Source organism: Coenobita brevimanus, chromosome 94, assembly GCF_032717465.1.
Source record: "Coenobita brevimanus isolate Jiangsu-jjx chromosome 94, ASM3271746v2, whole genome shotgun sequence".
Lineage (NCBI taxonomy): Eukaryota > Metazoa > Arthropoda > Malacostraca > Decapoda > Coenobitidae > Coenobita > Coenobita brevimanus.
In genome coordinates, this window is record NC_137047.1 from 28075313 (window position 1) to 28101626 (window position 26314).

General features: G+C 42.5%; 1 protein-coding gene across 1 annotated transcript in view; it reads left to right on the forward strand.

The window, feature by feature from the left end:
- LOC145412833 (trophoblast glycoprotein) overlaps positions 1 to 26314 on the forward strand; it is a 75403-nt gene that overhangs the window by 46961 nt on the left and 2128 nt on the right. Inside the window, exon 5 of the mRNA XM_080282624.1 lies at positions 22606 to 22819. Coding sequence (XP_080138750.1) covers positions 22606 to 22819 — 214 coding nt within the window. The remainder of the gene's footprint in view (positions 1 to 22605; positions 22820 to 26314) is intronic.

The following is a 26314-nucleotide window of genomic DNA, read 5'->3' on the forward strand; positions in this document are numbered from 1 at the left end:
GGCCTACTCTCAGTGTTAGTGTCACACTGAAAAAGGTCAGAAAGGGGGATGGTCAGGATATCCTGCATGCTAGCGAAATGGTAGCTCCAGTATACCCATCCACCTCGGGAGTACCGCTCTAATTGGCTGGTGCCACAGTCTACTTCTTACTCCTTAACTGGAATTTCAAATTCTCCAACATAATCTCTGTTATCAGTATGAATCCATGGTTATGTAATGGCCACAGCCTCTTAGGTATAAATGCCTTGAGTTCAGGGAGTTTGTTTCTGACTGACTTGGCATTGAAGAAAGCTATCTGAAGGGGCTCCAGCCATTTCTTGGACTCCTTAGCCATCTCTCTTTGCTGGAGGCACTAGTGTATCTGGAGGTACTTCATTCACTCTTGGGCCAGTTTCTTGCCTATCATCATAGGAAAAATTCAGCAACTGATTCCCCAACTTGAGGAGCACAACTGTGCCTCTGGGGTTTGGAGTTTGCCAGCTGTCATGAAACAGTCTCCCAGTGAGGCAGAGTCTTTCAGTGACGTAGAGTGATCTCTTTCTCTTGTGGGATCTTCCAGCTGTGATGGAAGTCTCCAATATTTCCTAAGAAAGGATCTCTGTCTTTCTGAGCCTCTTTCTGTAACTTTGGAGAGGAATCTGTTGATACCATTTATGTCTCTACTGGACAGCTTGCCACCACATCATGGCTTGACCTCAAAAGCCTAAAGAGATACTGACTGAGGAAGTTACCAAATTGAGCCTTCCCACTGTCACTTATATGTACAACATCATGAAAGTAAAATTTTTGTTGCCTATAGATCTCAGCAAATGGGTCAACGTATTTTACCCCATGCCAGGTACACAGGTTGGCTAACCATGAATTTTTGCCTATTGCATTACTAATGGCATGCTTACCTGTTGACACGCTTGGCAGAATGTCAGTCATCATACCTCAGTCTGTCTTAAGCATATCTCAAAAAAAAAAAAAAAAAAAAAAAAAAAAAGCTAGCCATGGCATCATCTATAAATCTCTGTAGCACTGGCCTAGTTGTTGCTGAGGAAGAGGTCACTGCCTCTATCCTGAGCAATTATTGCAGCTTCCATTGCCTTTAACCAGATTTTCTTTACTTCACATGCCCTTTTTACCGTCTACCACCCAGAAAGGTCCTGACCTTCCTGTTACCCCTGCAGAACTTTCCAGAGTGAGACTCCTATCCTTGTACCAGAGAATCGCCAGTCATGATTGTTTTGGCTTTCTTGGTATGCAATAGTCAGAACTTGCTCATGATTAACTTCTTACCTTTCTTAGCCATCACTGCCTGTTGCTTCTGAGGCTTTGTGCTTTTTTCATTTTACATTGTCATTCATGTTTTCTTCCATCTCTAATGGTGTCTGGGAAGGGATAGATTCATTCACTAGCAGTGCAAGGGGTGTTTCCTCTTCCTCTCTCCACTGTTTTCCAGCCTTCAAAGCCATTATTATCTTGAACCAGAGCCAGTATAATGCTTTCATGGATACTGGTATCTTACTGAGAAATTGCTGCCTTGCCTCCAGCTACAGTGGTGGGTGGGGATCTGACCTCTTTCAGAATCAGGCTTATAGTTTACTCTCTTGATTTCATCCTTTAGTTTGTCAATGTCCTGACTTTCAGCAACTTCATTTCATAGTGACCTATTTTTTTTATTAGCTAAGTTTTTTAGCATTTCCTCGATCTCTCCTACCATTTTCATAAGTTTTTCCTCATTCTCACAAAAGAGGTAGTGTTAGATACTGTCAATATGGATGTTGATGTATGCCCCTTCTATGAAGGTAATAAACCACTTTTTATTTTTTTTTTTTTATTTTTTTTTTTTTAGAACAAGTAGGCTCTAGTTTCTGGGCACTAGTAATTTTGCTGTTCCTGTACTACTTAATTCTAACTTTTTAAGATAATGGTACTGGTTTTCTAAACGTTTCAAAAGCTTTTGTGATCAGAACAGCAACTTATGCATAAAAAGATAAGGGGGGAATGGTGAATTTTTCATGTGTCATCTGCATCAACCTGTCTGTCAGTGGTCTTCATTTTGTTCAGTACCCTGTCCTCAATGCCCTGTCACACTCACCGAAGGTCTCCCCAGGGCCAGATGGTCCAAAAAATGCCACAGCTCCCAACTGAGCAGCACAAGTGATACTAAGTACAGTACATTGATTTTCCACTAGTATTGATAGCAGGAACAAGGGCCCTACAGGCCTAAGTTTTGATACCACTTTCAGTCAGACAGTTGGAATCAAATGGTCAGGGGATATTTTACTTGGTCCAGAAGACAAACCCAGGAAATTTTGGTTTGCCTGGCCTCCAGCATGACAGTAAAGCTTTCTCACCTAAGGGCAGTCAAGCCAGAAGCTCCGAAGAATGGTCAGAGAGAGAGAGAAGGAGAGAATTTCTGGGCTTAAAACCCATTTTTCTTGCAGAGTATGAGAGATGGATACATCCATCACATTGCAACTTTGCCTCCTCCTGCCCACCAGAGTAGTAGTAGTAGTAGTTGTTCCCTAGGCAGTCTGGCCGAACAGCCCTGAGCCCCTTAGGAAGGCCATGGCTGAGACCGGGCTTTCCCACAGAGCTCTCAAAGAGTGTATGTTGTGTTGTTGGCGAAGGTGACTGTGTGGAATGCAGTCTTCCATAATGTGCTTAATAGTATGGGGTGCTGTGGTGCATCCAGGACAGGCATCAGCGACGGAGTCATCCAGCCTCTCCTGGTAGCTTAAGAGGGCTGGATGGTGCCCACATCTCAGCCTGGCCAGGTGGACCCTGTCCTCATGAGGGAGATAGGATTCAGAAGGGTGGATGTCAGGAGGCCGTGCATGCAGCTGTGTGTTGTCTTTAAGTTACTGAATGGAGCGGCGAGTGATCTGAGTGTGGATATGCTTCTAGAAGCTGGTCTGAGGTGGGCGAGGGGGGAGAGATGACAGTATTTGTGTATGGTATCATGTGCTGGGTGTTGTTTTGATGTTCCTTGGTGCTGGTGGATGTGCTGCCATGTACCAACAGGTAGTAAGAGACATGACAGTGCTGCTGGTTTCCAGTTGGCTGATGAATTGCATGCTGTGGTGTCTTGTCTCACCTGTGGTCAACATGGTTACCATATTTGCAGTAGTCATGGATTTTACTCGTGTCAAACTGCAAGATACCTGTATACAATAGCGTTGGCATATATCGTTGAAATTACTAAAATATTACTTAGAAAAGTCACAACCATTAAAAATTATCTTTTTAATTTCTTTGGTTGTATGAGAATTTTATCTTCGAGAGAAATGAAGGCACTAAATGCGCAGTGAGGCTGGATAGTGAGGAATTGGAAAATGCGAGTGCATTTAAGTACATGGGAAGTATGATGAGTAAGGATGGAAGTTTGGAGGATGAAGTGCTTGAAAGGTTACAGTAGGGAAGAAAGGTTACTGGTTCATTGAAAGCAGTGATAAAAAATAGGGAAGTGAGCATGGAAGTTAAAAAAAAAAAAAAAAAGCCACTGCACGACAGTATTGTGATCCCCATTCACACGTAAGGAAGCGAAGCTTGGACTTTGTTTCAAGGACACGAGCCAAGAGTGAGAGAAGTGGAAATGTGTTATTTGAGAGGAGCATGTGGAGTTACATGAAGAGACAGACTGACAAAAGATGAAGTGAAGGAGCATTGTGGTGTGGATATGGATGTGACAGGAAGTGTTAGGAGAAATAATCGTACATTGAGATAGTTTGACCTTGTGGAGAGGATGGATAGTGAAAGACTAACTAGGAGAATGTTTGTGAGTGAGGTGGAGGTAGGGAGAGGGAGAGGGAGACCAAGGATGAGATGGAGGGATGGAGTAGAGAGGTACAGTGCCCTCGCACAGTGAACGAGTTTATGGGCGGCAGACGAGCTCGTTCACTGAGACTGTGAACAACATATCTTATGGGAAAAATAGCATATGGGCAGCACTGCTTCCTCAGCGTCCAGTTTTTGAGCCATAGAGATGTACTAAAGGGTACATTTCAAACTCATACAGTACATAATATATAAAATATAAAACTCGTGGTTATTTACCATAAGTGGAACGGATGGCAGTCCTGATTGGCTTGAATACAGGTGGTTCCGAGGCAAGGAGATACTGAACACGTAGGGTTACCCCTTCACATCACCTTCCACTCCCTCGTTTGTGTCACAGGTCCCGCCCTCATCACATAACTGAACCACTTCCCCACATGCCTCTACCTCATTCACCTCTCCTATAAAACCATTGAAGTCCAAAGATGACACCACTGACATCACATCTCAGGAAGTGTAGCTGACGATGTTGAGGCAACTGGCTTCTGTTGTTCTTGAGTTCGGTAGTAGTGTGTAATGAGTGTTTGTTTTCTTATGTTGACTTTTGTATTGTGCTTTTCAATGTAATAACAGAAAGTGGTTTCTACTCCACTGAGCACTTCCTGTGTCCTAAGGTAGCTGGTTTCATTTGCCCTGACCTCTTCTCTCAGAACATCCACTGCCACTAGAATTTTACTGATCTTCGACATAGGCAAATCTTCGTCCCCCATTGGATTCTGTTCAACGTGTTGCTCAGATCTGACCTCTTGTACAGCATCTACTGGGGGGGGGGGGGCATCATTCAATATGGGAGACAGTGTTTGTGGCCTACTCTTTTCCCCAGTTTCGTTTACTCGGGGTTCAACTTGTTCATTATGGTTTGTGGACTTGATTACCCCTTGCTCGTTCACTAGGTGAATTGTTTACTCTGAATATGTTCACTGTATATGAGAGAGGGAATGTAAGTTGGGGGGAGGGCAGTGAAATTCCAGGGGACAGGATGACATAGAGGTGATTTGTTTGTGGCTGCCCCTTATGGGATTAAGGCATCTGGTTATTAATAGATAGATAGACAGAATTTTATTATTTATGATCTTAGACTCGCTACTCATACGACAGTCCTTCACAACATTTCACTGAATTATTTTTATTTGGCATATTAAACAAGGTAACTGGTCAGATTGACTGTTATTCATTATTATCATCATTCATTGTACAGTAAAGCCCCAAGTTTCGCACCTAATTGGTTCTGTGAAAAGTACCATGAACCATGAAACCTCTAAAGTTGGGGAATTGATCCTGTGAGAAATAGACTGATTGGTTCCGGGTCCCATGCCAACTCCCCCTAAAGCCCATTTTTGCAATGCAAAATTTACTGATCACACCTGAAAAGAAACTAGTATTAATACAAAGTACATAATAGGCAAGGAAATTCACTTGGAAGGCTAGGGTGAGGTGCTTAATGGAAGGGATGGGGGTGTAATTTCTGAGGCAGGTGATGAGGCTACTGCACCCTGCCACCTGTGGCACCTCCACCCGCCTCTGTCTCCCCTGCCTTCGCCTCTTCACGCAACACATCCATCCGGTGCTGCATCTCTTCTGCGGCACTGGCGGTGAACAAATGATGATTGCTTTCCGTGTGCACGGTTTGTTTACTTTTTCTCGCTGTGAACAGAGGGATTTTTGTGAGAACCTGGTGTTTGGGAATATTTGCAGGCCATCACTAACCATGAAAATGTGAATGAATATGTTGCTAAACTTGGGGCTCCATTGTACTGACAGTTTATCATCTGGAATTTAATATTTTGTAAATTTAATCCACTAATATATTACAAAGAAACTTGTACATGTTCTTTAAAGAGACAGTCATAAGTATTCATTCATATATGTGATATTCTGTATTGGGTTCCATCCTTTTCTGTCTTTCTTTCCTTCATTCTTTCCTTGTCCTTCTGCCTATGGATGACTTTACACTCTCTTTTCTGTCTTTCTTTCCTTCATTCTTTCCTATTCCTTCTGCCTGTGGGTGACTCTACAGTATACTGAGTGACAAGCCAGGTGGTTTCCTGTACACCAGGAAACCATTTACTACACTGGGTGGTAACCATATAACCAAATTTTGGCACCTGGTGGTTTAGTGGGTCATTACAGAGCTCCAATCGGATTGAGCCAATGAAGGTTTATATCCAAGGGGTGGTTGGGGTTTATTGCTCACGTAATGCCACTTGGACGAGTGAGGCTGGTCACTCTCATCTTAAATGTCAAGACAAACTTGCCCAGCCCCGGGCTGCTATGCTGCTCTTGGGGCAACGTAGGATTGGATGATGAATGAATAAATTAATGAGTATTTTAGTGGCTTGAATAGTCTGCGATCCTACCAAGTCTCATAAATTTACCCAGACATATATATAATTCTTGATAGTTATGTTACTGTTTAGGGCCCAGGACCAAGATAGGTTGCAAAGTTGGATAGCAGATGAAATTTAGAAAGTCTTCCATCGAGCACCCACCACAGTGGATGGGGGTTGCCAGTGACCTAGTTACAGGTATTGACTTCTTTCTTAATTTTACTCTTCCCACACTGTACAAGCAGGTATATGTTTAATGATCTGTATGCAGGTATAATACAAAAAATTGAAGACAAGTACAGGAAATTTTGTTCGTTCTCATCATGAAATGGTGAAAATAAGATTAATAGTAATTACACATTCCAGTTCGATAGATCATAACATCAACACCCAATATAGCCTATGTAAATGTTTTTATAATCAATATGGACAGATTTAAGAGAGTAAGCATGCAAATGAAATATAAATGATTAAGATAAATGTTCAGTTATATTTATTCTGGTGAGGGTTGGGATTTTTGGAAGCAATGCTGTACCCCCAAGGGACCCAAAGTGGAGTTGCCCTGTCTCTTTATACCTCCCCATGTCACTCTACCCTGTATGTGAGCACTAAAGCATAAAAATGAGTGATCTTAGCAGATCATGTGACATGACCAGGGATGTCATTTAGGGATGTCACTGTGTGATGGGAACCACTTATATAGTGTAATGTACTGGAAGTTAAATAGAGGTTGTAAGCACCCAAACCTCAGCATTTTTAACACACAGTCTCCCTAACCTCCACTAAATGCTGGGGGTCACAGAGAAGAGTGACCTCTTACCTGCAATAACTTGTCTCCTTGCACTTTTGTCAAACAGTGTTCGTACAGTAAACCCCCAATATACCTAACTCTCTTTTAACGAATTTCAGTTTTTAATGACCACTTTGAGCAGGCCAAACGTTATATTCATTCAACTAATTTTGTTCAGATAAAGAATGGAGGCATGGAAAACACCGACTAGCTGGACATCCCTACACACATACGTGCACACGCACGCACGCATGCACGCACGCGCACACACACACACACACACACACACACACACACACACACACACACACACACACACACACACACACACACACACACACACACACACACACACACACACACACACACACTCTCTTTCGCATCCTGCAGAATGCCACATCAGTCTTTGGTTTACCAGCATTGTGAGAGGACCTCCCTCCATCACTCTGCAGATTCACCAAAGACTGTACTACTGTATCTCTGCTGCCGTGGCTCAGTGGGTTAGAGCACTCTGCTCTGATTGGTCGAGTGATGGAATCCACCCAAGGGTCATTGGTAGACATCAGGAAGGCCATCCGGTCATAAAATGCTACATGCTCCAATCCAAAAAGTCCTCTACCCAGGGGCAACGCCTTAGCCCTTCGGGGATGCCTGGCGTAAAACCAAATTATTATTCTTTTTTATTTTTGTATCTCTGCTGCCTGAAGTCATGGTGTTACAATCTTCAAGTGCTTCTTCCCCGACAACCAAGGCCAAGAGGAAAATGTTATCTTTAAAGGAGAAGCATGCTATCATTGAAGATAGTGAGAATTAGATCTAACTGTATGTTACTGTGTATGAGTGTACGGCCAAACGATGTTCAGTATTTAATGATCTTTGTTCAGTAAGAGCCATGATGCCTAGGAAATTGCTGAACAACATGGTGTTTGGCTTTAGCAAACTTTTGGCTTTAATGTAAAGGATCTGGTGCCAATTAGTTCGTTATATCAAGGGTTTACTGTCTTTTGTGTATATATATATATATATATATATATATATATATATATATATATATTCGTTTTTAATGCAAGGAAGAAGGAATCAAAGGCTAGGAGCCTGCAAATTCTTCCCTCCAAGAAAAAATTAAAATAAGATAAAAGAGAGCCAAATTCAAGATCTGTTCATTTCAAGATGCCAGGACACACTGTGTTTAAAAGACTGGAGGTTATAGGAAGTAGGAAATACAGACAGAGGAAGGCACTTCCAAAGGTAACCTGTTGCATACATGAAGGACTGGGAGTAATGGTTAACTCTTGCATTAGAGAGTTAGACAGAAAAGGGATGAAAGTTTGTTGCAAGACAGGTGTTATGCACCCGCCGTTGCTGTGGAAGACTGCATGCAGGTAGTTCAGAGGAGCAGTGACCACTGAAGTAACGATAGAAAAGAGGTAAGCATGCAGCAATGCGGCAAAGAGATGGAGATTGAAGGGAGCCAGTAAGAGGAGGAGAATTAATGAGACGAAAAGCTTTGACACCACATTGTTGACAAGAGCTGTATGTGGGGAGCCATCCCAAACATGAAAGTACAGGCATACCTCGATATCCAGCAGTGTTGTGTACCGGTGAAAGTGTTTGGACAGCAAGTTGCCTGATATTGAAGCAGTTTTCCCCATAAGGTGCTGTTGAAAAATCATCGATGTATTCCACGCCCAAACCCAAACTCTCATACACCTTACTCAATCAACAGAGACTCACACAGATACACCATAGGTAAAGGTATTATCCTCTTAAACAGTACTATTGAAGCATGTGGTGGTGATGCAGGAAAGTAAGGTGGTAGGAGGTGCAGTGCTGAGACGTGTCCAGGGCAACAGACATAACAAGAGTGGACGAGTGCAAGCCAGGCAGGCAGTGCGCTAAATGGGGGTGGAGGAGGGTGGGGGGATGGGGAGGGAGACATGCCCATGAGCATGGTGGGTGATGGAAAGGACAGAAGAGCCGTGCACACCACCACATCTGCGTTCAGACGCACGTGTTTCAGACATAGGGAGCAGCGGAGTGTTCAGACTAGCGAATTGATGGCCGTTCAGATTGTGGGAATGTTCCCCAATATCTTTTGTTTGGTGTTGTGGGTGTTTGGGTATTGGAGTGCAAGGTATTGTGGTATGCCTGTACTCTACATAGGGGCAAATAAAACCTATGTATAAAGTTAACAACTATGCAGGGGTAAAAAAGGCATGGCGTCAGCTTAGCATACCTAATGTCTTGGAAACAGATTTTACAAGAGAGGTAATATGATCTTTCTAAGATGAAACCTGAGAAAATGAAACCCGTAGTATGTTCAAAGATGATATAGGATCAAGTTGGGTATCAAAAATTAAAGGATGTTTGTGTGGTAGAGTTTGATGAGTTGAAAGTTATAAGAACTGAGTTTTTGATGCATTAAAAACAACAAGATTACTTTTGCCCCAGTCAGAGAATTGAGCCAAGTCAGACATTAGATTTACCATAGCCTCATCCCTTGTTTGTTGAAGTAACTGCTGAGATCGACACTGCGAGGTGTGGATAGAAAAGTGAAGAGTGAAGTCAACAGCGTAATTGTGAATAGGGTTAGGTGCTCAGTTTAGAAGGTTACTGATGAGTAGAAGGAGGAGAGTTGGTGATAGGACAGAGCCCCGAGCAACACCACTATTGATAGCCTTAGAAGAAGAATGGTGGCTGTCTACAGCAGCAGCAATAGATGACCAGAAAGGAAGTGAGAGATGAAGGCACAGACAGAAGGATAGAAACCTTAAGAGGGCAATTTGGAAATTAAAGATTTATGCCATACTTGATTGAAAGCTTAGAGATGTCAATTGGCAAAGCTTTTGCCAAAGTCTCAAAATGAGGATGACCAGGAATCTGAAAGGAAGGTGAGATCACCTTCATCATTGCGTCCTTGGTGGAACCCATGCTGATGAGCGGAAAGAAAGTTGTGATAGGAAAGGTGCCTTAAATTTTTAAAAGAATAAAAAAATACAGGATGTAGTAGTAATTGTTTCCTAGGCAGTCTGGCTGAACTGCCCTGAATCACTAATTGTATGGGGTGCTATTGTATTCTGGACAGGCATCAGCAACGGAGTCATCCAGCCTCTTCTGGTAACATAAGAGGGCTGGATGATGCCCACATCTCAGCCTGGTCAGGTGGACTCTGTCCTCATGAAGGAGATAGGATTCAGAAGGGTGGATATCAGGAGGCCGTGCATGCAGCTGTGTGTTGTCTTTATCAGCGACGGAGTCATTCAGCCCCTTCTGGTAACATAAGAGGGCTGGATGATGCCCACATCTCAGCCTGGCCAGGTAGACCCTGTCCTCATGAGGGAGATAGGATTCAGAAGGGTGGATATCAGGAGGCTGTGCATGCAGCTGTGTGTTGTCTTTAAATGACTGAATGGAGTGGCAAGTGACTTGAGTATGGATATGCTTCTGGAAGCTGGTCTGAGGCAGGCATTGGGTGAGAGATGACAGTATTTGTGTATGATATTGAGTGCTGGGTGTTGTTTTGATGTTTTGTGGTGTGTGTGGATGTTTGCCATGGAGTGTAGTGGATATTGTGGGTTTGTGAAGGCTGCAGTGAGAATTTGGATGCCTCTCATGTCTAGGTGATCCTTGACTTTGAGGACTTTGGTTTCTTGATGTAGGTGGTCTGTGGGTGTAGTAGCTGTGCAGCCTGTGATTATTTTTAGGGTCTTGTTCTGTATGGTCTGTAGAGTGCTGTAGTGTGTTTTAGTGAGGTTAGGAGCCCAAGCAGGGCTTGCATAATTCATCACAGAACGTATGTCTTGTTTGTATACTGTGATGATGGTTTCTTTGTTGTGTCCAAATGTTGTATAGGCAGGTGACCTTAAGGCATTGAGTCTTGGTGTTATTTTATTTTTAATGTTTGTGGTGTGTTGTTTAAATGACATTGAACTGTTGTATGTTACACCAAGGATTTTGTGTGTGTGTGTGTGTGTGTGTTCTTACCTAATTGGTCTTACCTAATTGTATCTTTACAGGAATGAGTCAAGCTTGTACTGTCCCGTGTCTTAAACCATATTTATCGTACATATCCTTAAATTTGTGAATTGTTTTGGCACACACTATTTCATTCGGTAGTGCATTCCACTGATCAATTGCTCTATTTGGGAAACTAAATTTCCTTATGTCTTTATCACCTCTCTTTTTATTCAGTTTTTTGCAGTGTCCTTTTGCTGACGCTTCCCCATACGTTAAGTAATCATTTATGTCTATTTCCTCCTTCCCTGATATACATTTATATAGCATAATCATGTCACCTTTTTTCCTTCTTACCCTGTAGTGTTGGTAGATTCAGTTTATTTAGTCTTTCTTCGTAGCTTAGATCCCTTAAACTTGGTACCCATCTTGTAGCAGCCCTTTGAACTTTTTCAATCTTGTCTGTGTTTTTTGAGATGAGGACTCCAGACTACTGATGCATACTCCAAGGTTGGTCTGATGAATAATGTTATTATCTTTCTTAGCATGTCTTCATTTATGAATGTAAACGCTATTCTTCATATGGGCAAGCAGTGTATACATGTTCCTTACCTTCTCACTGATGTGGTCAGCCGGAGATAGGTCCTTCTCTCTTTCTGATGTGTGTAGGGTTTTATTTCCTAACATATAATCCCAATCAGGTCTTTTTCCACTTTTACCAAACTTGATTACATGACACTTGTCCACATTGAATTCCATTTGCCATGTATTACTCCATTCATGAAGTGTATTTAATTCTTCTTGTAGCTCTTTACAAGAGTCTGTGTTAGTAATTCTCCTTTGTAATTTGCATCATCTGCAAACATATTTAGATAGCTTTCATTTCCAGTGTTACTGTCTATATCATTTATATACACTAAAAACATGATTGGTGCCAGCACTGGGACCTGTGGTACACCACTAGTCACTTCTTTCCATGATGAATAATTTCCCCTTAGTACTGTTCTCATTTCTCTTTTCATGAGAAAATCTTGCGTCCAACAAAACAGTTTGCCTCGAATTCCTCCTTGATGGTACAGTTTCCATAAAAGTCTTTGGTGTGGTACTGTGTCAGATTCTTTCTTGAAATCTAAATAGATACTGTCCACCCGTCCTTCTCTTTCCTGTGATGTGTCTGTTACTCTGTCATAGGAGCTCAACAGATTAGTAACACATGATTTTCCTTTTCTGAAACCAAACTGCCTTTCTGTTATCATATTGTGTTCTTCTAGATGATTTACCCAAGCTTTTCTAATACCTTGCTTACAACACTGGTTAGTGATACTGGTTGGTAGTTAGGTGGATTTTGTCTGTTCCCTTTCTTGAATAAGGGAACAATGTTTGCTTTCTTCCAAATATCAGGTAGTTTACCTTGATTCAAGGATTTCTTGAAAATTAAAAATAATGGTTTACTTAACTCCTTTGCACATTCACGTAGCACCCAACATGAAATTTCATCAGGACCATTTGCTTTTCCTTTGTCTAATTTACTTAGCTCCTCCTGTATTTCTTTTTCTGATGTTTGTATATCTGGTAGTATGTATGGGCATGCATGTTCCACATAATCCCTCTCAAAATTTTTTTCCTCTGTAAAAACTGATTGAAAATTCTTGTTTAGTGCTTCACAAATATCCTTCTCTTGTGTATAGGTGATTCCATCATCCGTAATGGATTGTATTTTATCTTTTACTTTGGTTTTGCTTCTGATGTAGCTGTAAAATAGCTTTGGTTGATCACTACTTTTATTTATTATATCCTCCTCAAACTGTTTTTGGGCTTCTCTCCTTATTCTTGTATAATCGTTTCTTGCCTGTTTGTAATTATTATATGCCCTTTCACTATTGTGTCTTCTGTATCTATTCCACAACAAATCTCTTTTTTCTTTTGATTTTTTACATTCTGTATTGAACCATTTCTGTATTTTCTTTTCTGCTTCTTTGTACTGTGGGATGTACTTCTGGACTCCTATTTCATAAAGTTCACAGAATTTTTCATATATAGCATTTAAATCTTGTCCTCTAAGCTCCTTTTCCCAAGCAATTTCTAAGAAGTACTTCTTTAGGTTATGATACTTTCCCTTTTTATAATTTAGGCTCTTTTTGTGACTTTCATTGTCTATCTATGTCATATGCAATCCTGAAGTTGCAATTTAGTACTGCATGGTCGCTTTTGCCGAATGGAGGGTGATATATTAAATTGTCAATATCGTTTTCTTGCCTAGTAAATATGAGGTCTAGCATAGGGTACATCAAGTCCTCTTTTTCTGGTGCTTTCCCTTACATGTTGCATTAGGAAAAACTCTTCAACAAGATCCAGGAGCTTTTGGTCCCAACAGCTTTCTTGGCTTATTATATCTAGAGTATTCCAATTTATATTTGTATTAAAATCTCCAGTTAGTATAAGTCTTTTTGATTTCTCTTCCATTTTATGTAGTAATGCTCTTAAACTCTGAATTGTACTCTCCGCCAGGTCCTCATATTCGTCTCTTTCCCGTGTGTTTGATCTGGGTGGCATGTACAAATTGGCTACAATTACTTTCCCTTCAGTTGTATTTATCTCTACTAATCAGTTCTACTTGTGAGGGTATATCTAATTCTATTGCTTTGACTTTTAGATTTTTCCTAGTTAATATTATAATTCCTCCTCCTTTTTTTAAGTTCCTATCTCTTCTCCATATATTATATTCCTCTAAGTTTAGGATGTTATTCGATGTCCTTGGTGTTAATTTTGTTTCAGTTAGGCATATTATCTGTGGTTCATTTTCTCTGACATAATCATTCATCTCTAATAATTTAGATACCATTCCATCCACATTTGAGTACATCAACTTAATCATCTTGTTTATATACTTCTCTTGTGTTAGGCTTCTTTTTATCCATACATTTTTGAACTCCTTTTCCATAAGATTCTTTGCATTTTTTAGTACCTCCTCCACGGTGTTTACACTCTGGAAGGTTACCTTTAAGCGTCTTGACTTGCTTCTCTCGTATTTCCCTAACCTTTTGTGTTCCTCTATGTCTTCCTCTGATACTTCTTTCAATATGCCCATTACATTTGCCATCTCCTTTTTGTCTCTTGAGATCTTGTTTTTTACTTCTTCCCCTTCTATACCAGTGATTACTATAGATTTGTTAATATCTACTGAATCTCTGACTAACTTAAGCGGAGGAAAGGTTTACGAAGTGAAGAGATGGTATGGGGCAAAAAAGTTTAAGGGTAAATGCAGATAAAACAAAAGTGATGATATCTAAGGTTGGTGGCGGTACTATCAAAGATGAGGAAGAGTGGCCATGTGCAGTTTGCCACAAGGGTGTGGGAATTCCATCTTGTGCGGTGTTTGTGATAAATGGGTGCATAAGAGATGTAGTGGTATCAGAGATAGACTGCGAGATAATGCAGATTTTATGTGTATGGCGTGTCGGGGTGAGCAGGTGGAGATTGTCAGACGTGAAAGGATTGAACTTGCTGGTGAATCTCTTAAGTGTGTGGAAGAGTTTTGTTATTTGGGAGACATGTTGTGTGCTGGAGGTGGGGCTGGAGCTAGCTCTGTGGCTAGGGTGAGAAGTGGTTGGAAAATCTTCAGGGAGCTCTTGCCTCTCCTGACATTGAGAGGACTCTCCCTACGTGTTAAGGGGTCTTTGTATGCAGCATGTGTTAGGAGTGTAATGCTGTATGGAAGTGAGACCTGGGCAGTGAAGGAGGAGGATATTCGCCGGCTCAGACGTACAGAAATGACAATGATTAGGTGGATGTGCAGTGCGTCCCTGCGTCCAAGGCCTGGAGGGGCTGGGTTTACGATGGAAGAGTTGAGAGGTAGGATGGGACTGGAGTGTATTGGTGTTGTGATGAGGAGAGGTAGATTGAGGTGGTTTGGACATGTGGAGAGGATGGGGGATGATAATTGGGTGAGGAAGGTGAGAAGTGTTAATATTGGGGGTGGGGTTATGAGGGGTAGACCGAGAAATACATGGGACGAGGTCATTAAGTGTGACCTCAGGGTTAAGAGACTGAACAGGGAGGCCGCAATGGATCGTGCAGCGTGGAGATCCGCCATTAGGTGACCAAGGCCGACACATGCAAGCATGTTGGACCCTTTAAAAACGAAAACAAACGAAAACTTCCTTTTTAATGCTTTTTTCTTCCACTCTTGTTTCTAAGTCTTTCTTTACTTTCACCATTTCAGCATAAGTGGTTTCCACATCATTTCTGTAGCTTTGCACAGCTTCATTCACCTGTGTTATGTTCTCCTCAGTATCACTGCTCTGATCTTTCAGACTGCTTACTTGCCTAATTGTCTCTGTATCATTTTTGAACTCTTCCATAATACTCTCATGGTTGACTACTGTACTTGCCATTTCACTAATTTTCCTCCTAAGTGTACCCACTTCAACTGTTACCTCACGTATGGTTATGTCTTTCTTGTTGACTTCCTTTCCTAATTTTTCTATTTCTTCCTTTTGCGAGTGCATCTGTTTCTTAATTTCATCAATCTCATTTTGAAAAGCAGTCTCAAGCCGGTGTACTCGCTCAACCAGTTTATTGTGAGTCTCCATTTCAACCAGTTCTTGATAGAAATCATCGTCCTGCTTTCTGCCTTTATCCCTTTTCTTTTCCAAATACAGATACAGAGAAGTGTTTGCTATCAGTCGCCTCAGACTGCTAAGTCTCAGTAAGGGAGAAAAGGTGAGGTTTAGAGGGAGAGAGGTGGTGTTCAACAGAAAGAAATGTAGAGGAAAGGCTATGAATGTTGCAGAAACGAAGAAATGACTCAGTGTGTGGCTCCAAGGATCTCTCGTGGCCGTCACCGGGAGGGGGTAAGATGGTGGGGGCATTTATAGTTCCCCTCCCCCCAGGGAAGCTGAGGCTGGGTGTTGAGATGCCATTTTTTAAATTCAGAAAAGGAAATGTGCATGTAGTATGGTGTTGACAGGTGTAGGAAATTGTATAAGAGAAAATGCTGGCATACTTTCTGTGTTACTGAAACACTGAAAATGTTCAGCAAAGGGAAATGATCAGAAGCTAATCCCAGGGGCTGATGAAATGGGAACTCCAGCTCTCCGTATCGTCAGCTCTCCATCCACCTTGGGAGTACTGCCCCGTTCAACTGGTACAACATTCTGATACAGTAATCTCTCACTTACCCATCTTCGCTGTATCCAGCCCAATGCAATATCCGTCACTTTTTGCTCAGCTCTATTGAAACAGTATGTGGCGAAATTAGGCAATATCCAGCTCTGAAACAGGAAGCAATCGGTGGTACTATGCACTTTCTGGGAGTGAGGTGTGTCGTCTTGCTGAGACACGGGACGCATTTGACACACAGGCAGACCCCACAATGTGCCAGCCAATCACAGAGCATTATGGGAATGACCCACCTAAAGCACTAAGCTTGCCATTGCTCTCTTACTGTGTCCACAGCTGACCCACCTAAAGCACTAAGCTTGCCGTTGCTCTCTTACTGTCTCCTGTGGACACCGTTTAGTGAGGAGGTACAGTATCTGTGTGCTGTGCATTTGTGACCCATGTGATGGCTTCTCCCTCATGTTGTGCCTGTGGCCTCTCATGCCTCACTCATTTCTCGAGCTGTGACTTCCCTTGTGGCCCCTCATTGCTCAGTGCCCTAGTGCTCTGACTACTGTATACAGCAGTGTGGATGTATCTGTGTTGTGCAGTTGTGACCCACGTGGGGGCTACCCCCCAGTACTGTGAGTTTGTCTGTGGCCCCTCATGCCTCGCTTGTTGCTTCAGCGCTGTGCTTCACCTGTGACCCCCCAGTGCTCCGTGCCTTAGTGCTCAGGCTACTGTACGTTAGTTCTGCATCATGGCTGAATTTGTGGCTTTTGTGGCAGTGCCCTGGCTGCTGCAGGTCCTGTTTGCCTTTTTGTCTGGTTTTAGTTACTGTCTCCATGGCACCTCCACCACCTGCTAAGAAGATTTATATCATTTTTGCCATGGAGAAGAAGATGGAGATACTGTAATTGAGAAGATGAAGCAAGCCATGACCATTGCAAGGCTGAGCTGGCACTATAACATACCCTGGACCACATTGCAGGATCTGCAAAAGAACAGCACTCCATCAAGATATTCTTCCAGGATGACCATAGTATGACTGTTTGATGGAATGAGCGCAAGATGATGGCCAAGCTATGGTGAACTCAACCAGGCCTATCTGAAGTGGTTCAGACAACAGTGTGGCAGTGGTGTGATTGTGTGTTCCATCGAGCTGAAGGCTGCAGCCACCAAATTCGCTGAGCAACTGGGGATTGTGGAATTCAGTGCCTCTGAGGGTTGGCTGACTCAGTTCAGTCTTCAACATGGGCTCACTAACAACAGTACTTATGGTGAAGTTTTGGATGCAGACACAGAAGGAGTAAATGAGTTTTGGACAAAGCTAAAACACCTGATTGATGCAGAAGGTCTATGTCTCAATCAGGTTTATAGCTTTGATAAAACTGATATCATCAGGTGTGTTACAACTTATACCTTAGCTGATGAGAAGAAGTCGATACCTGGTCGTAAGCGAGCAAACACCATGTTTTAGCTTTGTGTTGTGCCAGTGCAGCAGGTTCACATTGTCTGAAACCTGTTATAGTGGGGCATGCAAAACTGCCACTTTATCTCCAGGGATTGACGGGTTGACCCCCAGTGATTTATTTCCACACACTGAAGGTTTGGTTCACAGCCAAGATCTTCAGAGATGGTTATACAGTCATGTTGTTTATCTGTGTATCTATTGCCAGACACCTTAATCCCATAAGGGGTGACCACAAACAAAATGCCTCCATGTCACACTGTCCCCTGCCATTTCACTGCCCTGCTCCCAGCATACACACTCTTCTCTCATATACCTCTCCACTCCATCCCTCCACCTCATCCTTGGACTCCTCCTCCCTCTCCTCAACTTCACCTCACTCACATACACTCTCCTTGTCAGTCTCTTGTTCTTCATCCTCTCCACATGGCCAAACCACCTCATTGTGTTTCCCCTAATGCTTCCTATCACGTCCATATCCATACCACAATGCTTCTTCACCTCCTTATTTGTCAGTCTGCTCCACATGTGACTCCACATGCTCCTCTCAAATAACTCATTTCCACTGTTCTCACTTGACTTGTGTCCCTCCAACAAGGTCCAAGCTTCACTTCCATACATTGAGTTGGTATCACAGTACTGTCATGCAGTAACTTTTTCATTTCCATGTTCACTTTCCTGTTTCTTATCACCGCTTTCAAAGAACCAGCAACCTTTCTTCCTTGTTGTACCCTTTCGAGCACTTCACCCTCTAAACTTCTATCCTTACTCATCACACTACCCAAGTACTTAGATGCACTCACATTTTCCAATTCCTCATCATCCAGCATCACTGTACATTTAGTGACTTCATTTCTATCGAAGACCATAACTTTACTCTTCCCTACATTCACCTTTAGATTCCATTTCTTACACAGACTCCCAGACTTATTCACGAAGTCTTGCAGTTCCCCTTCGTCTTCACTCAACAACACAGTATCATCGGCAAACAACAGTACAGAGAGTTTCCAAACACTGTCCTCTCTCAATAGGGCCATGCCAACATCCACAGCCCTAGCTTATATCTCTTTTATAACCCCACCCATATACAGATTGAACAACCATGGAGACATGATAAATCCCTGTTTCAATCCAACCTTCAAATAGAAAAATTCACTCGGCTCACTGTCCACATGCACTGCAGCCTTAGCACCTTCATACATATACTCTTCATGGCATTCAGCAACTTCCCACTTACTCCATGTATTCTTAATCTTTTCATCATTCCTTCTCTATCCACCCTGTCATATGCTTTCTCCAAATCTTTGAAAGCCACATACAACTTCTTTCCCTTCTCTAGACTCTATTCCACTAAATACCTAAGAATGATTATCTGATCTACACAACCTCTTCCCTTCCTAAAACCTGCCTGTTCTTCTTCAACTAATTCCTCTGTTATTTCCCTACCTCTGTCAATAAGTATCCTCCCATACACATTTCCTATTACACTAAGAAGACAAATGGCTCTATGATTACTACACACTTCTTTTTCCCCTTTTCCTTTGTGCAGGGGAATGATAATACCTGACCTCCAATCCTCCGGGACTTTACCTTCCTCCCAGGCCAATCTGCACATCTTCCACATCCATTCTACTACTGTCTCTCCCCCATGCTTCAGCATTTCACCACACTCTTCATCAGTTTCTGGGGCTTTCCCCATTTTGACTTTCTTCATTGCTTCCACAACTTCCATCCTACTGATTTCTTTCTGTCATCTCACATCCCTCCTTCTCCCAGCCATTCCTCAGCCACTTATACTTGCATTACTTTTGTTCTCTATGTTCAATAATTCCATAAAGTGTTCTCTCCATCTGCTTACTTTTTCTCCCTTCTCCACTAGCAATCTACCATTTTTATCTTTCACTCCCTGACTTACTTCCTTATCATCATGTCTGACTCTTTCTACCTCTCTCCAGAACATTTTCGTACATTCCCTCCACTTTACACTCAAATTCCTTCCAAATTCCTCATCCACTCTCTTCTTATTCTCTCATACTAATCTTTTCACCTCTCTCTTCCTATCTGCATATAACTCTTTCTTCTGTCTCTCAACTTCCTCCACATCCCTGTTTCTCATCCACTCACTATATGCTTTCTTCTTTTGTGCCACAGCCTGTCCCACTCCTTCATCCCACCATGCTGTTCCCTGCATCTCTTTTCATCTTCTCTTTACCTTACACACCACCTCACATGCTGCACAGATTTCTTCTGTGAATATCTTGCACACGCCTTCCACTTTCCCCCACCTGCTCCAAATCATATTTACCCAATTGCTTCTTCACTTCTCTCTTATATTCTGCCCTTTTTTCATCCTCTTGTAGCCTTTCCACCCTCTTTGTAAGAACTACTTCCTTCTGTCCTTCCCTTCTTCTATTCTCCCACTTCATTTCAACCTTGATTTTCACCACCTCCAAGTGGTGGTCAGAAAGTCCACTCCCCCAACCCTTATATGCTCTTGCATCCATTACACATCTTCTCATTCTCTCATCAACACACACATAATCAGTCATTGCCCTCCGTTCATTCAGTTCACCACCAACCCTTCTCATTACTCGCCACATATACCTGTGGATCATTTTGTGTCTGAAGAGGGTATTGGCTATCACTAACCCCCTCCCAGCACAAATGTCCACTTGAGCACTGCCATTCTCTTCCATTTCTGCAGGCACACCCATGTCACCAACCACTCCATCCACCTTCACATTCCCTACTTTTCCATTCATATCTCCAATCAAAAACACTCTCTTATTCCTTTCAGACTTTTCCATGCACGCTTCCACAATTGTCCAGAACTCTTCTTTCACTCTGTTTGCACGGTCTTGCGTCGGTGCATCCACATACACAGTGCCCACATTTGTAGTCCAACTTTCAATCTTACCCACAGTTCTTGAGCCAACTGATCCATACCCTCATATATTCTCTTTCCATCTCTTGCACACAACAATACACATTCTTCTTTTGCCCTCTCATTCTCACCCACTCCCGCACATATACCCCATCCATACTTCCATTCTTTCACATTCTTACCTCTCCATTTAGATTCAGTTGATCCGCATACATCCAATTTTGCACCCTTAAGCACCTGGACAATATCTCTCTCTCTTTCACCTCATCTTTTGCACCCCATACATTCCATGTCGCAATCCGTACCACGTCCTCTGTTCGGTCCTTATTCGTCCCCTGCTTGTCAGTCCTGGTCAGAGGCTTCTTGTTCATGTTTTTAGTTAGTTGTTTTCCGGGGAGGGACACTAACCCAACGCCAACCCACTTGTTGTCACATAGGGAACAGTTGTTGGTTAGTTATAAGGTTACCACCCCGCGTTGTAAATGATTTCCTTCTTTACAGGAATCATTTGGCTTGCCATTCAGTGTAGAGCTACCCTAAAAACAGAGTACAGCTATACTAAGTGGGTTGATGATGAGCGCCTCCCACCTACCACAAGTCCTGAGCTTCGATTCCAATGAAGTCAGCAATGGCCTCTTCACCCTTGATGTTGTGAAGGAGATTATCCGTTATCAAACGGAGAGTCTTTGCCTTGCCTGCGACCAGGTGAAGGCTCTGCTTCTTCTTGGCAATGCTCCTGCTGCAACTTCTGAGAAGGAGTTGATTGGAGAGGGAAGTCGTATTAGGGTCATGTTCTTGCCTCAATTCGGCCTCCATCTTGCAACCGATGGACCAGGGTATTATTGCGGCAACAAAGCTGCAGTACCAGAAGAGGTTTATAGAAGACATGATGGTTGTGCTTGAAGATGAGGAGGAGGCAGCCCAAGGCGAGGACAGTAGGGGAGGGAGGTCCTTGGCCAACCTCAAGTGGTATTCCCTCAAGTCTGCGATCTACAACTGGGCCCAGGCTTGGAAGGAACTCTCTGCGCTTATGCTTGTGTACAGTTGGAACAACCTCCTTAGGGGTGAAGAGGCCATTGCTGACTTCACTGGATTCGAAGCTCAGGACGACTTCTGGCAGACGGAAGCTGCAGGAGAACAGGTAACTGAAGTGGACGAGGGAAACCTTGGGTACCAGACTATGTCCGATTAGGAAATCATGAAATCTGTAACTGCAGGGGGCAATGAGGATGCAGGGGAGGAGAAAGAGGATGATGATGAAGTGGCTGATATCCCTGGGCTCCAGCAAGTCTATGATGCGATGGACATTCATCTTGATTACTATAGCATCCCAGTTGCCAGGCCATCTTTACCAATGCCATGACCACCTACCTGGGAGAGAGTTGTGAGAATGTTATCAAACTGCAGTCGAGAAGGATCATAGGGCAGCCCTCTATCACGTCGTTTTTCCATTCAGTGATGCTTGCCATTCCATTGCCTCACCCTTCTACCTCATATTGGTCTTTGTCATCCCAGTCTTTGACCTCCTCACATCTGCCTCTGTCACCCCAGGCCTCTGCCTCCTCACATCGGCCTGGATTATCCCAGCCAGGCACCTCAGTCTCTGCTTTTCACCTCACCCAGCAACCCCTGCCACAGCACCATCTGTGTCAAAACTAGGCACTTCTAGCATGGCACCATCATCTCAGCCTTCAGCCCCCTCAGGGGTGGTGTCTGCCAGAGTTCTCACCCCAGTCAGAGACATTCTTAGATTTTTACCTCGCACCCTCTGCCACTCCTTCTCCAATGCCAACTCCAGTACCCTTGGCTGAGATAGGGGCTGAGGTGATGGAGCTGAAGTAATCATTGTGGGAGCTGTTCACCACTAAACCACATGGGATTAAGAGCACTGTACTGCATAGTGTACTACTCTACTCTTCATCAATGCCAACACTAGGTGAGTATGGTATGATTATATTTTGTACTGTATTCTGTGCTATATGTACTTTATCAGTACTGTATTGTATTTTATGCTTAATTTTAATCTTTTACCCATGGGTATTGTTGTAGGAAGGTTTTTAGGATAGAGGATTGAAACAGATAGCTTAGGATAGTGACACATTATCTGGAACACAGCCGAATGGATAGCCGGCTGGGGGTTCCGATGCAATATCAGGCATGGGGGTTGGCTGAATTACGCTAGATAATTAAGAGATTACTGTAATTTTGTGTCAAAGTTGTGTGTATAAAATTAATGCATGATGTTTCTTGCCAGGCTCTCTGGTGATGCTATGACCCGACTTGATGCTGTAATGAATGACAGAACAGGTCTCCAGATAAAGATGTCAGAAAATCCGTTTTCCTGTGACTGTCGTTCCAAGGAGTTTATTCACTGGTTAAACACCACAATGGTTAAAGTAGTGGATTGGCAGACATACACCTGTGCTGATGGCTACCCTGAATCTAATATAGGAAAACAACTTGGCAAGGTATTGTACATTCAGTTTATCTGTTATTCATTTCAAAATTTTATTTTTGTTTTTATGCAAAGACTGGCGACTTTACACTCCCTCTTCTGTTTTTCATTCCTTCATTCTTTCCTCTTCCTTTTACCTGTGTCACTCTACACTGAGTGACAAACCAAATGGTTTCCTGTACACCAGGAAGCCATTTGCTATGCTGGGTGGTAACCATATAGCCAAATTTTGGCACCTGGTGGTTTAGTGGGTAATTATTGTGCTCCAATTGGATTGAGCTGGTGAAGGTTTATATCCAAGGGGTGATTGGGGTTTATTGCTCATGTAATGCCACTCAGGGATGAGTGAGGTTGGTCACTCTCATTTTAAATGTCAGGACCAACTGCCTAGCCCTGGGCTCCTACGCTCCTCATGGGGTGACATGGGATTGGATGATGAATGAATGAATGAATGCAAAGACTGCAGACACAGACTAGCTCCATCATACAATAAAGCACCTATTTTAGTCTTACATGAAGCTGAAACAAAACCAAACGTAATTTTATACAAAGTGTATCCTTTAAAAATCATATTTGCTTTTGTGTAACTCTCTTCTAACTGATTCCAACATACCCAGTAGTCTATCTATCTATTGTGAGATGCCTCAATCCTGTACGGGGTGGCCACAAACAAATCACCTCCATGTCGCCCTGCCCGCCATTTCACCACCCTGCTCCCAACTCACACCCCCCTCTCTCATATACCTCTCCACTCCATCCCTCCATCTCATCCTTGGCCTCCCCCTCCCTCTCCCCTCATCCACCTCACTCACATACATTCTCCTCATCAGTCTCTCACCCTCCATCCTCTCCACGTGGCTAAACCACCTCAGTGTGTTCCTCCTTCCGCTTCCTATTACATCCACATCCACACCACAACGCTCTTTTATATCCTCATTTGTCAGCCTGTCTCTCCATGTGACTCCACAGGCTCCTCTTAAATAACTCATTTCCACTGCTCTCACTCTTGACTTGTGTCCCTTCAACAACGTCCAAGCTTCACTACCATACGTTACAGTTGGTATCACAATACTGTCATATAGTAACTTTTTCACTTCCATGCTCACTTCCGTTTCTTATCACCGCTTTCAAGGAACCAGCAACCTTTCATCCTTGTTGTACCCTTTCAAGCACTTTACACTTCAAACTTCCATCCTTACTCATCACACTACCCAAGTACTTAAATGTACTCACATTTTCCATTTCCTCACCATCCAGCCTCACTGTACATTCACTGACTTCACCTCGCTCAAAGACCATCACTTTACTCTTCCCTACATTCACCTTTAGATTCTGTTTCTTACACACACTCCCAAACTCATCCACCAAGCATTGCAGCTCCCCTTTGTCTTCACTTAAAAACACAGTATCATCTGCAAACAACAGTACAGGGAGTTTACAAACACTACCCTCTCTCACTGGGGCCACTCCAACATCCACTGCCCTACCTTGTATCTCTTTTATTACTCCGTCCACCTACAGATTGAACAACCATGGAAACCCAATAGTACAGTACTTTAATTTTGTGAGTGTTATAGATCCCCTATTAGCAAAATTGACTAATATAAGCATTCATTATATAGTCACATTTTATGATCTCATTGCAGTGTCCATCTCATCTTTCCTTACTTTAATTTTGTGAGTGTTATAGATCCCCTATTAGCAAAATTGACTAATATAAGCATTCATTATATAGTCATATTTTATGATCTCATTGCAGTGTCCATCTCATCTTTCCTTCAGTATTGGTAGACCAGTCTCATCCCAAAAACAAAGTGGCCCACATCATTGCACTTCACATAATCTGTGAATGGAATCATCTTTGACCTCCCAGCATATGTATAGCATTTTATTCAGCTTAGGAGGGACATCTTATATTAAAGGGGTAGATGAAGGCTATATATATAACCCCTCAAGTTTTAAAAGTTTGTCAGACTGAATAAGATTATGTGGTAGTAACAAGATTATTATTAACAGTACGATTATGTCATTTTTCTGAAGGGGTTAACTTTGTAATATCACTTTCATTGATGGGAATTATAAGTTAGGTGATGTGTGCCTTATTTTATTCTTGCTTTTTTACATCCAGACAATCTTATTCAGCTTTGGAGAGACTTCTCTGGCTGGAGGGGTTAGATATAGTCTTTATTAACACTTTGGGGGCTTTCTAAGGTTAATAAAATGGTATAGTGATGGCCTAAGTAAAATGGAAAAGATGTCATCATTGTGAAGGGGTTAAGCATCCTGTTGGAAGCCTCATTGGTACATGTTCTTGGCAGAGAATAGTTGTGCAGTTGTTCATCCAAGTTCCTGTAAATAGAGCTGACTAGTAAATTTTTTTTTTTTCATAATCTGATGGAATTGGACTATTTCCACAACTTGAATACCAAATCATAGTGCATAAAATTCAGTAAACCTTATTTATGAGGTAGCAGTAGATCTCCATGGTTATTAGCCCCTTAACCGCGGGGCGTCACTTTCGTGACGCTTGGGAGCAAGGGATCATACCACGGGGCGTCACTTTTGTGATTCTATGTTATTTTGAATTCACCCGGGCTTCCAAGTGGGGGCTTGTATCATCTATCAGTACTGCCAATGTCCAACACTAGTCAGCACTCCTAATCTCATCTGTACTCCCATCCATTGTTGACAATTTAGCCATTTCTCCCCGTTCTTGACTCCCCTCCCTACCCCCCCTCCATTACCCTATCCTCTTGCCTGCCCGGCCGTGCTACGCTAAGTAAATCTTCCCTGGAATTTTTCACTGATTTCATCCATTGAAATAAGCCCTATGTCCTATTCTTATACCAAATAATATATACAAGAAAGAAATAAGGTAAGTGAGAGTGCCATACACCTGGAATTGGCTAATTATCACCTGACAACACCTCACGTGCACTCGTTCGCTAATTTTCGCTGTTTATTTCCCCTTGAAATATGCCGTGTAATCTATTTCCGTAATAAATATACATATAAGAAGGGAAGGGAGAAGCCTAAGTGATATTTACATTCATCTGGAACTACCTAATTTATTATGTATTGTCTAGATTTCCTGCCAATCATTTCACTGCTATAAATTAGCTGTGTCAAGAGGCTAACGTTGGCAGTAATGAATTTCCCTAGGTAGGCCACCACCCCGGCCCACCCTTATCAGTTTACTCTCATCTTCCAAAGTGGAGGTATGTCTGTTCACTCTTGCTAGCTTCAGGGACTTTTCACCCCCATGCAAAGGGCCCTGTGACCTTTACCCCCTACCAAACCTCATGTGGAAAGAGGTAAAGGGCTGACAATTGATAAAAGAGTGACTACAATCTTTCTATTGAGTAAAACAGTGCAAGTGGAATTGTAAATAATGTGTAAACAGCAAGTGAAAGTAATGAATGTAAATATACGTGTACAGTGGAAAATAGTTTTATAAGTTACTTCAAGTGACAGTGCATAACACAGTGTAAATAAAATAGAATGTAAA